Source organism: Zootoca vivipara, chromosome 11, assembly GCF_965207765.1.
Source record: "Zootoca vivipara chromosome 11, rZooViv2.hap1.1, whole genome shotgun sequence".
Taxonomy (NCBI): Eukaryota; Metazoa; Chordata; class Lepidosauria; order Squamata; family Lacertidae; genus Zootoca; species Zootoca vivipara.
In genome coordinates this window covers 8,024,538-8,040,843 of record NC_142594.1, presented here as the reverse complement: position 1 = coordinate 8,040,843, position 16,306 = coordinate 8,024,538, and the positions used below count along the sequence as shown (strand labels likewise).

The window sequence follows — 16,306 nt, the reverse complement described above, 5'->3', positions numbered from 1 at the left end:
TGGTTTGTGCTTGCCTTGCAAACCCACTTTAGAAACCAGAATTTTATCTTGGCGAGTCTCAAACTGAGAAAGGAGGGAGTTGGAGGGAGTGTGTGAGCCAAAGGCGGCATGAATCTTCATTCACAAAACATCAGATCTGCCTAGTGAATTGGTGTGGTTGTCCCATGGATACTAGGAGCACTTTTTATTATTATTATTAAAGATTTTCTTGATTTACAAAAATATGTGCAATGCCTCTCGTAACATCTTTACAAATCAGTTTCATTTGTTGAGACATACACAGCCCAACAAGACAACAACAAAAATCCACCAACAGCATACAAATCAATATGGCTAACCTGATCCAAAACACCCACCCACCCCACTCACACAAGACACAAAGAACACTAATATGAGCACTTTTTCCTTGACACTCAGCCAGGTGGTGTAATAGCTTTTTATCTCAGCCAGCTTTGGGCAGCTGACATTAAGCTGATGGGATGGGGTTTCAATATTTCCCCTGATTAGCCTCAAGCCTGCCGTTTAGTGAGAGTGGGGCAGTTGACTTCCCTGTGTTTTTGACCACAAGAGATTATTCTTCAGGAGGATTTTACACATCTGGGAAAGCTCACTGGTTCTATGCTCCAAGTTAATTAACAATGAAACAATTGTTTAAACAATTAAATGGCCCCAACTGCTAGGATATGCACACCAGAGGGCACAAATACCTGTGCTTCAAAAAAGAAGAAGAAGAAGAAGAAGAAGAAGAAGAAGAAGAAGAAGAAGAAGAAGAAGAAGAAGAAGAAGAAGAAGGAAGGAAGGAAGGAAGGAAGGAATAGAAAAGGAAAAGGAGGTGGGGTTCCTGTTTGTGTTGTGCTGATAACTTTGCTATAGATTATATGAAACATTAAAAAAGAAAATACACTTTTTTCAGTGTATCCTGAGCTTTGATCTTTTACCCATAGCTCTGTTGCTCAAGCAGATTTTCCTCTCCACAACTTCTTCAGCTTCATCCAGGGTTGTCAGTCATTCATTAATTATATTAAACTGATCTTCGTTCTGTCTTTTTTTTTTTAAAAGCCTTTTCATTTTTACACTGAGATGTTCTCAGAAACCCATCACCATGGAGCCAATATTAACACTGAAAAGAAGAGAGGACTCCTTTCATCAACCCGAATGTCATGGACTCAATTGGATGAAGATTTTCCAGCTCCAAAAGCTGTGGTAGACAAGCCTCTTTCTCCATCACAACTTGGTAAGAGGTTCTATGAGGTGTTTTAAGATCTTAGTATCTAAGGTCCCTTATCTTCCTCATTTGGGAGCAACTTTAGTGTGGTATGAAAATCAGAAGCATTATGGTGGCCATCCTATTCATACTTACCTGGGAGTAAGTCCCATTGGACTATACGGGGCTTACTTTAAGTAGACATATATTGACATACTCCATGTCATGTTGGTGGACTCCATGGCATGATTCTTTCCCACACTCATGCTTTCCTAGTTTCTGGAAGGAATGAGACTGCGGTGTGAAGGAACTTACTTAGGGGCTGTAGATGCTCTTGTTGTGCAGTGATGCTCTTATGCATTGCCTACAGATGAAACCTTCAGACTCATATTTCAAATGATACATAACAGTTATAGATAGTTGTGTTGCTTCATTGGCAGGGCGGGGGGAATCAAACAGCCACAGTATGGCAATTGAGTTGTTTGGTAACATTTTAGCCAAATAGGCATGAGAAGACACAGGGTTCACATCCCCAGTAACTATGAAACTCTGTGGTTGGTCCTGGGCCAGATACATCCATTTGCTTAACCAACCTTGCAGAGGTTGTGAGAATGAAATGGAGGGGAAGAAAGAACCATACCGTATATGCTGCTCTGAGCTCTTTTGAAGAAATCTGGGGTGGGTGAGAAAAGAAGTAATATTCTGCTGTGCCTAATTTTTTTAGTGGACCACAAAGAAAAAAACCTTTGCAACTGGATGGACTCTGGTTTCTAGTAAGTATGAGCAGTCCTGAATAGCATGATCAATTTTTAAAAACTAATTCTTGCAATTGTTTGGATAAATGGTTTCAATATTAAGAGCCAACTGTACCTCTAATAATGAGATGGTTGGAGTGGATAAAAATCTCATTCATACACCTGTAAACTTCATAGCAAATGATCTAGTGATGAACATTCTGGTACTACAGTTGATCTCTATACTGAATGCCTCTGTCAGATACATTGAGTTAAAAGTAGGTTTATATGTAAATGAAGGATACATGGATACATTCTATGTAGATCAGGGGTCAGCAACCTTTTTCAGCTGTGGGCCAGTCTACCGTCCCTCAGACCATTTGGTGGGCTGCATTAATTTTTTGGGGGGGGGGGTGAATGATTTCCCCTGCCCCACAAATAACCGAGAGATGCATTTTAAATAAAAGGACACATTCTACTCATGTAAAAACACACTGATTCCCGGACCATCCGCATCCGGCCCACGGGCCTTAGGTTGCCTACCCCTGATGTAGATGAAGAAACAAACATAGGCATTTCATTTCCATCCACACACTTTAGCCCAAGCGTCCAGATTACTTCTCCCAAGAGCTTCGTTTATGGACACAGGGGACCAAATGGGATTCTGAGCACCCCACAGACCAAAGACCATAGAATGGAACATAAGTCCTTCAGCATTCCTCAACACAAGTCATTCACCAATGTGGCCAAGGCCAGTTCTGTCCCCCAGCCACATCAGATATCAGACAGGAATTCTTCCAAGAAAAAAAGCAGTATAATAACCCAAACACCACCTTTTCCAGTACCTTACTCAAGGGTGGAACATGAAATACTGGCCAATAGTAGTCCATAATGAGAGGATCCACATTTGTTTTCTGTTTTCTTAATGAGAGTCTCACGGCAGACTCTCATTTCCATCGCCCAAATTGCTTGAAATCCCCGCATTTTGCTGACTCTCAGTGGGATGAAAATGTGAGGAAGCAAATTGGCTCAGCCTCATGAGAGAAAGACTCTTAGAAACAGTTCACCAGGGCAGTAGTCTAGTTGTATGAATGGGTCACTGCCCCAACAGCCTGAATCTGTCCCCAGACAGCTGCCACCTGCCTGGTTTCTAACAACCAACCCAGGAGTGGTACTGCCCTTAGTCTCCACGTGACTCTTGCCATATTCAGCTGGGAGCACCTCTCATTGATTCAAGCTCTGCCTAGTGTGAGTCTCCATGCCTTCTGTGCTTCCAGTCCCAATGGACACCAGCCAGCACTGTGCTGGGGGAAGAACATGTTTTATTTATCCTGGTCAATGAATCAGAAAGAACTTTTCAAAAACTACCCTTACCAGAGTTCATAGGAATAGGAGCATCTTAGAATGCAGAAGCAGGTGAAAAGCACCCTTCAACATTGACCTTGAATGCTGTTTTAACTCCTACCAACCTTAGCAGCTAGAGAAGGAAAGGATGGGGCATTGGTGGAAATCATGGCTGCCTGGAATCTTTCTGAGCTGAAAGGGTTTATATGCTACTCATAATAAATTAGGGATTTTTGAAACGAGGGAGGTACTTTCTCAAGAGGACACACATTCCCTAAATAACCTGTATCCCTAATAACCAGCAGCCTTTTTTTACACAAAACTTTTATTAGCATGTTGTCTTAATAGGCAAACTTCCTGGATTAATGGTCATCCAGGAACTAGGGTTATTTAAAAAATGTTAAACTAGCAAGCAGAATAATATAGAGAAACTATATCAGACTGGCAAACTTCCTAAGCAGTCACAATGAATCTCTTCTGTTAGAAAGGATCCTTCCCACATCTGTTTTGTAAATAAGTGGATGAGAGTTCTGGATATTTAATCCTCCCTCCCAACCAGTTTCCTTACCCTTCTTTTAACAGCTTATCTGAAAGCGAAGATTTGCAAGAAAGCCAAGGCAAAGCAGCAGGTAAGGCAACACTTGGACTTTATTTGACAATAATGTGGTACAGGAAGGGTGCCTAAAGTAGGTCATTAGAAATCCTTCATGAAACATTGCACCATTTATTTAATCATGATTCAGAGCAAACATTTGCTTAATCAGACTAAACACTGACTCTTTAGAAATACATGCGGAAAGAGCAGAGGCCAAAGCCATGGGGCAAATCTGAGTAAATAAAGATCCAGCACATTACATCAATGACTTGCTAACTAGTTTTCTGTCCCATTTCTAACCGAGCTCACAATGTTTTCAAACTATTTCTCTCGCATTCCATGTTCCATTTTCTGCTTATTAATCCATTTCTGCATTTGCTTTTTGAACTTTGGATCCTGCCTTACATTGTACCACTTTTAAACTGCAAATTGATAACCACAGGTACAATTAACTTCACATCAGTGAAAAGGTGTTCAGTAATTCAAGTTGCTAGTCACGTTGTGTTTTCTTACAGTAACATTGTCACCATATTCGTATACTGAACTGTTTTATAGAGTTATTACTTGAAATCCAATGTATCACCTGAAGTGCTTAAGCAGCCAGATGTAGTCACACTCAGCTTCTGTAATTCTGTCCGAAAATCAACTTATGGAGCTTCAGGGATTCCAGCTGTAAAGCTGCATGGTCTAGAATACATTTACAATGCTCCACATGTCATCCCAGTGTGCAAGAAGTTTAAGTGCGTGTGGTCTGGAATTTGGTTTTGTAAAACTGAAATAAGTGTTTCAACTAGTTACGGGTAGGTAGCCGTGTTGGTCTGGTGCAGTCGAAACAAAATAAAAAAAATTCCTTCCAGTAGCACCTTAGAGACCAACTAAGTTTGTCATTGGTATGAGCTTTCGTGTGCATGCACACTTCTTCAGATATCTGTACGGAAGTGTATCTGAAGAAGTGTGCATGCACGTGAAAGCTCATGCCAATGACAAACTTAGTTAGTCTCTAAGGTGCTACTAGAAGGATTTTTTTTCCAACTAGGCTAGATCTAATCTGGAGGTTGCAAGGGCCAATGCAGCATGGAATCTTGGTGGACTGATGGCTGGTGCTATTCCCCCAAAATATATCAGTCATCTGCACACCTAGCAGAATGTGTTTCAATGGCCAGACTTGCTTTTTTTAAATGTCCAACCCCTTATATGATTGGCTGATCCTACCATTAGGCAGAGTGAAGCAGCCGCCTTGAGCAACCTGCTTTTAGGTGCCATGAAAGGCCAGCCCTTTGTTATTTAAATTATTATGCTTACATTTTCACTGCCATGGAGGGGAAGAGGTGTCTGTGGGATTTTCTGCCTCTGACACCAAAATAATTTAGCTGGCCATGGGTACTATTCACTTGACTTGGAGGTCCGAGCATCTTTTGCGCCTGTGCTTCCAGAAGCAAAATGTATTGGGCTAGCCCTATCCCAAAGAATTATGGGAGCTGTAGTTTGTTAAGAATGCTAAGAATTGTTGTGTGAGAGGGAAACTACAGTTCGCAGGATTCTTTGGGGGAAGCCAAGTGCTTTGAATGTGCTTTGAATGTATGTGCTTTGAATGTACTATGGACCTTCCCAAAAATATTGGATAAAAAAGTCTTCTTAGAATCATAGCATCATTGTATTGTATAACTTGAAGGGACCCTGAGGACCATCCTAGACCAGTGATGGCCAAACTTGGCCCTCCAGCTGTTTTGGGACTACAACTCCCATCATCCCTAGCTAACAGGACCAGTGGTCAGGGATGATGGGAATTGTAGTCCCAAAAAAGCTGGAGGGCCAAGTTTGGCCAACACTGTCCTAGACCAACCCCCTGCAATGCAGGAATCTCAACTAGATCACACATGACAGATGGCCATCCAATCTCTGCTTAAAAACCTCCAAGGAAGGAGAGTCCACTCCACAACCTCCAGAGGGAAACTGTTCCACTGTCAAACAGCTTTTATTGTCTTCCTGATGTTTAGCTGCAAACTCCTTTCTTGTAACTTGACTCCATTGATTCGAATCCTGCGCTCCAGTGCAGGAGAAAACAAGCTTGCTCCATCTTCCATGTGACGGCTCTTAAGATATTTGAAGATGGCTATCATATCTTCTCTCAGTTCCCTCTTTTCCAGGTTGAACATACCCAGCTCCCTCAATCGTTCCTCATAAGGCTTGGTTGTCCTCCCCTGATATGTTCCCACTTGTCAATACTGTATCCATCTTAAATTGTGGTGCCCAGAACTGGACACAGTACTCCAGGTGGGGTCTGACCAACGTAGAACAGTACTATTCCTTCCATTGACTTGGACACTATACATCAGTTGATGCAGCCTAGAATAGCATTAGCTATTCTTCATATTACAATATGGTTGTAATTGTTTGTGGCAATACATACTACCAACACAGAGATATATTTACAGCAGAAAAAGACACTTCCTGTATCTCAGTTTCTTTGTTTCTATGGATAAATAACTTTTGTCGTCCCTTTACCTCCTTTGCAAAGAAAAATATACCTGGTCATGCAGTGAAGTTCAAATCTTGATTTTTAAAATCCTGCCTGTTGGACTTGTGGGGGGAAAATACCAATGAATTCTATTTCTTTGCAGCTCTTTCACCTCCCTCAGGAATGGCCCAAATGACTGTGCAAAATTACATGCGGTAAGTTCATGTATGGTGTTTGGGTGCATGTTGTGAGCTATTCACTTCTGCTCTTCAAAATTCAGCGAAGGCAGTGCAATTAATTGTGTAGGGAAGCTTTCGATGTCTGAACTGTAGGGTGGCAGGAAGAATATTTGTTAGCTTAATGATGACATCTAGCTTTTCCTAGTATTAAGCTAAATGTGATATGTATAATTAGCCAGAATTGTATGTGGGTGTAAATGCAAAATATTCATGCTAAAATATGGAGTAATCTTTCATGCTAACACAAGCAAGTAACAAGGAGGGGAAGAGGCTTCTGCGCTCTGATGCGTAGATCTCTCCAACGGGATGTGAGTAAAAACAGGGTTGAGGCGCACAGTCAGATGTTCCTACATGTAAGCAACCCATTGTGCAACAGTCGCAGGAGGGAACAGTCGGACGGACCTAGCTGTACATGTGACAGCTGGCAGCCCTTCTCTAATTCCGGCTGGCGGTTTCTTTCCAGCTGGTGAAATCACAGCAGAACTGTATCCTGCACACAATTGCACGGGGGAAAGCACCATCACAAGTAGCCTATTCCCCCCCCCCATGTGAACTCAAAAACATATGCTCAGACATAAATGTTCCCTCTGCTGCACACTCCCGAGCAAACAAATTCAGCAACATACACAGTTAGCTTACTCCACCCCACCCATACAGAGAACCCAGAGACACTCCTCTCATGTTATGCATTTTCTAAGCATTGAGTCTATTCACTTGCAGACAGCAGCAGCCAGGCGGGCAATATTTCTGATCCGGCTTCCCAGTGGCGCATGGCACTAGTGGTTAGTGAAAGGGACAAGGGCAAGGTAATGGGGAGATCTGCTTGGGGTGGGCTTTGCTAAACTTTTGTAATATGGTGTCAGGCTTCAGGGAATCTGACCCCCCCCCCCACACACACAGCAGGATGCCAGTAATAGATAGAAAAGAAGCTCTTACCATGTCTTTTATTCAACGTTCACAGAGAGAGGCATAGAAATGTTACTCTTGGGATAATGGCGTTGCTCCAAGTAATCTCCTCTATTCCCCCCTTCCCTCTCTGTCACCAACAGTACCACCCTCTTTATGGTGGCTGCTTAGGGCCATTTGCCTTTTAGCTTTCTGCTTGACCACTTTCACTGCTTGCCGGGTTCTGAGAGACGGGGGCTCCGGCTCTGCTGTTCCTCCCTCTTCTTCTCCCGTTATCTCCTAGCTTTGCCCTTCTTCTGTCCCAGAACCATGACCTTCTGCAAACCACTGTTGTAAATCTATACTCTCTTCCTCTTCTGTGGGAGGTGCAGGGGGGGGGTGTCTCCACCATTCCTCCTCAGTCCAGTCCTTGACATATGGGGCCCAAGGCAAGCCCAAAATTTGGCATCCCCAAATGGATCATCACAACTATGGATCTTCTCCATTAGGTGACCCCCTCGGCTCAGCATCCTGCATTGCCATATGGGATAGCTCAGTAGGTACAGCATGAGGCTCTTAATCTCAGGGCCGTGGGTTCGAGCCCCACATTGGGCAAAAAGATTCCTGTATTGCAGGGGTGGAGCTAGATGACACTTGTAGTCCCTTCTAACTGTAAAGGTAAAGGTACCCCTGACCATTAGGTCCAGTCGCGGACGACTCTGGGGTTGCACGCTCATCTTGCTCTATAGGCCGAGGGAGCCGGCATACAGCTTCCGGGTCATGTGGCCAGCATAACTAAGCCGCTTCTGGCAAAACCAGAGCAGCGCACATAAACGCTGTTTACCTTCCCGCCGGAGCGGTACCTATTTATCTACTTGCACTTGACATGCTTTTGAACTGCTAGGTGGGCAGGAGCTGGGACTGAACAATGGGAGCTCACCCTGTCGTGGGGATTCGAACCGCTGACCTTCCGATCAGCAAGCCCTAGGCTCTGTGGTTTAGACCACAGCGCCACCCACGTCCCATCTTCTAACTGTAACATTCTATAATTCTGTGGAATCCAGCAGTGGTCTGCCCACTGTGCCAAGCTCCCAGCTACCTTGTCCCCTCCCCTTGGTAACTGACAGTGACGTGTTCCTTTGGGAAGCCGGGTCACCGACACACCCGGTCTGTGCCACCCTGCTACTGCTTCCAGGGACTTCTCTGTGGCAGCCCCCAAATTGTGGAATTCCTTCCTTACAGAGGTGCGCCTGACCCCATCATTATTCAGCTTCTACCAAATGCTGAAGACACACCTCTTTTCCCTTTGACAGTCAAGGTATTTTTGTGGGACCCACCTGTGCCACTTTGTTTAACCTATACTGTACTAGTTTTGCTTGGATTTTTTTTCCTTTTTATAATGGTGCAAACCGTTTTACCTGTTTTTAATTGTATGGCTGTATGGTAAAGGGCCACTTTAAAAGAGTCTGTAAACATACAAAACAAAACAAAGCAGGGAAATGCAGTTCTTATTAATTCCTTTATCTTTTTTATGAATTACCTTTTACTTATGTTTCCAGGTGATCTAGAAAAACGGACCTCTGGGGTGGAGGGCATTTGAGGGTGGGCGGGTTGAGGAGAGTGCAGTTCACCCTTTCGTAATCCAGACAGCAAACTAGTTAACAAGTCGCAGCTAGAAATCTTGACAAAATAAAAAGAGGGTGTTCCTTCTGGTATTGCTCATTGCATGTTACAGAGATAGAGCTTTATTAAAAGCAGTTATATCTTTCTAGAAAGTAGGTGGTTAGAGAACGTGTGCTCCCCAAAGACTTCCATAGATACGCCATCTGTCAAAAGCGAAGAAGCTCTGCCACCTTTATAATTAGCATTTACCGGTACCTAACACCTACCTTCTAACACCTCCTGTAACATACTGTTCCTGAGAACAAATGTGTTTGCCACAGTATCATATATGCTCTTCTCCTGAAGAGCTCCAGCAAAGTAACATTTTGAACTAAAAGAAAGATGCAAATGTTTACTCCAGAAAGAAATTATAATGACATCCCAGAGGACCTTGAGTGTAAACAAATTTCATTGTTGCTTTCTCCCACTCCTATAGATCCCTGCATCAGTTTTCAGAAATGCCTGTCCTTTCACGATGGAACAGTGCTGGCTCATCCCATTCTCTTCCCGGTGCCCCCAAAAGGTCAGCGTCAAGCAGATTTCATTGTTTGTTTCAAGGTTTGTGGCTTTCACGGTGCAAGGCACATGCCTCAAATTCGGCTATGTGGGGCGGAAAGTTTTTTCTGGTGCTTTGTTTTTCCGCGGAAAATTTTCTGTTTCACAAGTTCATTAGTAGCAACGAGCGGCTGCCAATTGCAAATAAATATTGGGCAAACTTGGCAGTTTTGAAGTGTTTGGCTTTGTTTACTCAATCCTAGTAAAATAAACATGCTAAATTACATCACTCTCAAGGGCATCAGAAAATGTTCTGATGCAAAACTGGGGGGGGGAATCTGATGCAAATTGCCCTAATTTCCAACTCAGAATTTTCCCGGAAGCCCACAAAGAAAATATTTATTTATGTATTTATTTATTTATTTAATATAATATAATTTTCACGCTGCTTGATTGTAAAAACAAAGACACCCCCCCAAAAAAAAGGAAAGTGGTTGGACCTAAATTGATATGCATGTTTGTTAGATGATGCAGAAGCCACCCCCATGACCCATTGCAGATGTGTGTGCATGTGTGCAATTCAATTGTTTCATCTTCCAGCATCAGTGTAGTCTGCCCTGGTATCTGACAGTGGTCAAAGCTAGTGAGGATGTGTGCCTGAGCATTTTCCTTTTAAGTGGCTTCACAGCACATGCCAGATTCTCATGGCTCAGTTGTTCCCCTTTTCCTCCAAGCTTCAGACCCTGGTTTAGTTAGGATTAGCAATGTTCAGAATGTTCTCTGGTTCTCTTCAGGAACAATTTTTTGAAACTTGTAATGCTCACCTTAAATAGGTAAAAAAGGTTATGGTAAAGCACCCCTGGACGGTTAAGTCCAGTCAAAGCTGACTATGGGGTTGCGGTGCTCATCTTGCTTTCAGGCCGAGGGAGCCGGCGTTTGTCTGCACACAGCTTTCCGGGTCATGTGGCCAGTATGACTAAACCGCTTCTGGCGTGGTGACGGACACCAGAGCACACGGAAACGGCATTTAGCGTCCCACCCCAGCGGTACCTATTTATCTACTTGCACTGGTGTGCTTTCGAACTGCTAGGTTGGCAGGAGCTGGGACAGAGCCACGGGAGCTCACCCCATTGCGGGGATTCGAACTGCTGACCTTCTGATCAGCAAGCCCAAGAGGCACAGTGGTTTAGACCACAGCGGCACCCATGTCCCTCACCTTAAATACAAGGGGAGCGGACCACCACAGACCTGGAAGTTCTCCTGGATAGACCCAATTTGAGCTAGAGAAGAATTAAAGTCTTCTTTCCCTGCCACCCAGCTCCAAACCCTACCCTCGTCTGAGCCACTTTCCTTTCCTCCTGCTTCAGCAGAAGGGAGAAAGGAGTGGTTTTCTCTCCTCCACTCCTGTTGGCACTTAACGCCCTGCCGAGGCTACATGCAAGATGCCAGAAAGTGTCATTTCCCCAAGTGTTACAGCTGCACTGAAACTATATATCCCAGCAGTCCTGGTGCCTGTTCACAGCTGTAGTAGCATGCTGGGTGCCAGAGAAGGACGTGACAGTGACAGAGACCTCCCTCCCTTTCTCTGTTCTACTGCTGTTGTTGCTACAGCAGGAAGCCACTAAGCAAATTGGGGGAAGGGATGGGATTAGGCAAGAGGGAGGCAAGTACCATAGAAGGGTGAGAGGAAAGGATCTGAACTCTCATCAGGCAACGTTGAGAGAGAGATCCCAATCACATAACCAGGGATGCAACAGGGCCTGATGTGGTTTGAGCAATTCCAGCTGAAGATGAAGTTGAGTTGATCAGAAATCCAGAAAATTGGATTGAGTTGCATGAAAGAGAAAGAGCCAGAGGGCCCTTGGGATGCCTTCCCTCTTAACAGGAGAAGCCTCTCCCACTCTGAAATCATTTGGGGTCTTCTCTCTGTTCACTTCCATTAGGATGTATTGGCCCATGTGTGGTTAGAATAGGGTGGTTAGAATCTGTGTGGTTAGAATAGGGTTGCCATCGACTCAATAGTGGACAGGAGCTCTGTGCCTTTAATTGCCATACTCTATTTTAAGTCTGGAAACCTTAAAGAGAAACCAGCAGACCCTTTGCTTGGAAATTAAACAAAGGGTCTGCTGGTTTCTCTTTAAGGTTTCCAGACTCAAAAGAGAGCAGGGCAATTAAAGGCACAGAAGTCCTGTCCACTGTTGAGTCTGGCAACCCTAGGTTAGAAGCCAAATTCTGTGAAGGGTTTGGCTCATGCACTGGCCATGAGGCAAAGCCTTCCTGGAGTTGCAATTCCAGTGTCCTTGAGTGTGACCAGTATTAAACTGAAGGAGCTGTGCAGCGCACTGACCATTGTCTACATTACACCCATTGATTAACTGTGTTTCCAGTTTGATTTATTTCAGGGATGAAAACTTAATACATAATGAAACTAAAACTTTCCTAGAAATCTTCATGACCTGAAAGAGAGTTGTACTTAAGTGAGCGTTGGATGGGTGACAAGCAAAATTATCACCAGAAACTCTTGACATGAGTAATGATTATTGAAATGGACATGTGCATTGTTATGTGGCTTAAGTTATTGGGATGAGATGAGCTATAAACCCAAACAAACAAACAAACAAAGAAACATAAATTGCTCTTGTAAAGCATAGTTTATTTATCTGAGAACAAATTTAAAGTTTACAATGTCAATTTATATTTGTTGGGTGGTAGCTTCTCATAGACCATTTTGTACTTGTCTAGCTCAGAGATATGGGGACCCAGGTGTCGCTGTGGTTAAACCACTGAGCCTAGGGCTTGCTGATCAGAAGTTCAGCGGTTCGAATCCCTGTGACGGGGTGAGCTCCTGTTGCTTGGTCCCAGCTCCTGCCAACCTAGCAGTTCGAAAGCACGTCAAAATGCAAGTAGATAAATAGGAACCGCTACAGTGGGAAGGTAAACGGCGTTTCCATGTGCTGCTCTGGTTTGCCAGAAGCGGCTTTGTCATGCTGGCCACATGACCTGGAAGCTACACGCTGGCTCCCTTGGCCAATAATGCGAGATGAGTGCGCAACCCCAGAGTCGGTCACGACTGGACCTAATGGTCAGGGGTCCCTTTACCTTTACCTTTAGCTCAGAGATAGCCAATGTCATTACATCCAGATTTTGTTGGGCTCCAACTCCCATCAGGCCAAACCAGCATGTCGAGTAGTCAGGGATGCTGGGAGATGTAGTACAGCAACATCTGAAGGGTACCACATTCGTCCCTGCTCATTTAGCTCCACAATACAGACATGAGACAGGAAGAGGAAGAGTGATAATCCAGTTAAATTGTGCTCAGAGTAGGTCCATTGAAATCAGCCGAGTTACGTACATTGATTTCAGTGAGTATGATTCATTCTGGATATATTTTAGCTTAGTGAAATGAAATAACATATCAAGCAAGCAGCATAATTTATGTGCTTGTTTTCTCTATAGTGTCACTGAATGGTTAGATTTCTCGGAAAAGGATCCAGTTGAGATTCTGCTGGATTTGGGGTTTGGTACAGATGAGCCGGACATCTGCACTAAAATCCCTTCCCGGTTCATCAGTTGTGCTTCCATAGCTAAAGGAATCAACATCCGGGTCTTCATTGAAGCTCAAAGAAAACGAATGGATGTAGAAAGCCCCAATTTATGTGGTAAGTAAATAATAATAATAATAATAATAATAATAATAATAATAATAATAATAATAAATTATTTATACCCTGTCCATCTGGCTGAGTTTCCCCAGCCATTCTGGGTGGCTCCCAATCGGGTGTTAAAAACAATATAGCATTAAATATTAAAAACTTCCCTAAACAGGGCTGCCTTCAGATGTCTTTTAAAAATAGGATAGCTGCTTATTTCCACAGGGCGGGCGCCACTACCGAGAAGGCCCTCTGTCTCGTTCCCTGTAACCTCACTTCTTGCAATGAGGGAACCGCCAGAAGGCCCTCGGCGCTGGATCTCAGTGCCTGGGTTGAACGATGGGGGTGGAGACGCTCCTTCAGGTATACCGGGCCAAGGCTGTTTAGGGCTTTAAAGGTCAGCACCAACACTTGGAATTGTGCTCAGAGCTGCAACGTGCAGGTTTAATGTAAATGTGATAAGTGTTAAAGTAAACCTGAAGTGTGTGCTTCGGGCTTTTATTGCTGGGTGAAGCATGGTTAATGAAAAGTCCAGTTCTCTGATTCACCTCTACAAATATCCAGATTAGACTCAATTAATAGTTCCCTCCGAGATATCTTTATCATGGCAAAGGTTCTCTCCTGGGGCCATTTCCCTCGTTGCAATCCATAAATGGCTGGACCATGGGAGTCCTTTTAATAACAGCATGTTTCCCTCTGTCAGGGTTGCTGGTGCATGTGTTCTAAGGTTACACATGATTAGGAATGAATAAATCTGCCAATTCTGGATTCTCACAGTTTCTTACAGTTGTTCCTTTTTTCCATTTTTAAGTTTAGTTCACTCCATTTCTGCATCAGTCTACATTTTTAAGAAGTCTGCACACAAAACATAATATGCATTTTATTCACAGTTTTCCTAATACGTGCAATTTCATAAGCCATTTATCCCAATCGAATGTATTCATTAATATTTAATACATCATCATTAATTAATTTATTTCATATGCATTTTGGGACACATTTTCCCCAAACACACATAGTTTTCGTACACATTTTTGGGGTTGAGAACTGCACCACAAAATTCAAAGAAGGACAAATTTCGAAGGAATTTCAGTTCTGATTCATAAAATAGAGCTGCCAGTCCACTGTACAAATGTTTATCCTACATATAATAGTCATATAACGATGTACAACATGTGAGATGGCCACAAAGCTCTGTGGCAGCAACCACATTGCAGTGTTAACAATACGATCTGAGTTTAGAGATTTAGAGTTGTCTGTCTTCAGCTTGTTGTATGCTTGTGGAAGCTTTATAGGTTTGGTCTGCAACTAAACAAATAAATGCATAAGTTTTGTTTTCATCTATCTCAAACGTAAGGACGTTTTCGGCAATTGGAAGTCCTGGATCATGTGACTAGCGCCTTTTCTTCTTTGCTGAATGACATCAACACCATGCATCATAAGTCGGAAGAGAGAACCGGAGAGGAGAATTGTGCAGCGGGCTCTCCTAAGAGGAAACTTGTGGTCACGCAGGCAAAGAGGAGGAGAATAGGTCAGCTCCTGAGAAAAGTGTCCAGGCAGACAACAATGCATGGCCCTCAAGTGTACAGAAATGTTGGCACATGCCAGGCCAAAGAAGACAATTCTTCTGTTGATGTGGACCTGCACATGGCAATGAGGACTGGCTTGTCTGAAAATCCTGCCTTGGTCCCTCTGAAAGAAGAACCGTTTCCAAGTGAGAAGGAGGCAAAGACTCCACAATCCATGGCAAGTAAACCTTGGATGTCGCACCACCTTCCAGTGAAACTGCCTCAGCTTCCTTCCACCTCTGAGATGCTCATCAAAGACAGACCACGCAAAGAACCCAACATGCTCTTGACCCATACGCTCAGGAGAGTGTCTAGCTTAAACTGCAAGCTTTTAGATTCCTTTGAAATGGAGGAGGTAAGACAGATTGCTGTGTGTTGTGCATAGATGGGTGATGGAGGCACAGAGGAAAGTTGGTTTCAGTGTACTCCTTATTTTAAAATAGTTTTACGCCACTTTCCAGGCAATGCTTGCCCAAAGTGGCTTATAGCGGTAAAAAATTTGTTAAGTAAATCATAAAAGAGATCATTGTTACGAAATCTACAAAAGAATAAAGCTCATCTAATTAATTAGAAATCTATAGGCCATGAAACATAACTCTAGACCTGGCATCCCCAAACTTCGGCCCTCCAGATGTTTTGGACTACAATTCCCATCTTCCCCGACCACTGGTCCTGTTAGCTAGGGATCATGGGAGTTGTAGGCCAAAACAGCTGGAGGGCCGCAGTTTGGGGATGCCTGCTCTAGACTCATCCCATCCAGTGTCAATTTCATTTTGCCAGTCTTCAGTTCATCACCTTTCTGTATCAGTTTGTGATTTTGTCAGGAAGTCCTGAAACAATCCTCCTTTTTGTAAGTAATTTCTCCTAATATGATGAATGCTTATGCTGTTTTCACCAATATATGCACACTTAGGCACATTCATCACACACACACCCAATATACCAATTTTTGTACAATTTTGTTTGTTTGTTGAAGTGTGTACATTTCAAATAATAGGTGAGTTTTGGTTCACCACGTTGTTTTGGGAAGGGCAAGTTAGGAAGAGAGGAAACCATATCTCTCCCTTCTGTAGTGGAGAGTGGTGATTGGAAGATTGGAGGTCGGTTACAAGTCTTGCCAGCTTGTTCACCAAGAAGTTTAGAAATAGCATGCCATTTGGGGATTGATGTGATTCTAGCAACATCCTTGTTTTTAGATGCTAGCCTATGAGTGGTATAGTAGGACATGATCATTGAACGATTATTTCCTATCATTAGCTATGCATGCTAATTTTGTGTCGTTATGGGTTCAGGTGTATATGAGAGATGGGTTTATGATATAAAATGTGAAGAGGGCAATATTTTCAAGCAGTTTGAGAGGAAGACACACACACCCCCAAAGAACCCTCAATATACCATCCCAATACTTCGCTCACTTTAATGTGCGAAGTATTGGGATAAGGTGCTTGCAGGAATATATTTAAGATTCTTCT

At 43.3% G+C, this 16,306-nt stretch overlaps 1 protein-coding gene across 2 annotated transcripts in view; it reads left to right on the top strand.

The window, feature by feature from the left end:
* The first annotated feature begins 1,032 nt into the window (after positions 1 to 1,032).
* ITPRID1 (ITPR interacting domain containing 1) overlaps positions 1,033 to 16,306 on the top strand; it is a 44,006-nt gene continuing 28,732 nt past the window's right edge. The window contains exons 1-7 of one of the 2 annotated variants that reach the window (XM_088653440.1): positions 1,033 to 1,234; positions 1,929 to 1,977; positions 3,865 to 3,911; positions 6,499 to 6,550; positions 9,558 to 9,644; positions 13,073 to 13,275; positions 14,624 to 15,189. In XM_088653440.1, the coding sequence (XP_088509566.1) occupies positions 1,081 to 1,234; positions 1,929 to 1,977; positions 3,865 to 3,911; positions 6,499 to 6,550; positions 9,558 to 9,644; positions 13,073 to 13,275; positions 14,624 to 15,189 (1,158 nt within the window). In that variant the 5' untranslated portion in view covers positions 1,033 to 1,080. The remainder of the gene's footprint in view (positions 1,235 to 1,928; positions 1,978 to 3,864; positions 3,912 to 6,498; positions 6,551 to 9,557; positions 9,645 to 13,072; positions 13,276 to 14,623; positions 15,190 to 16,306) is intronic. The other variant, XM_035129550.3, reaches the window with a different exon arrangement.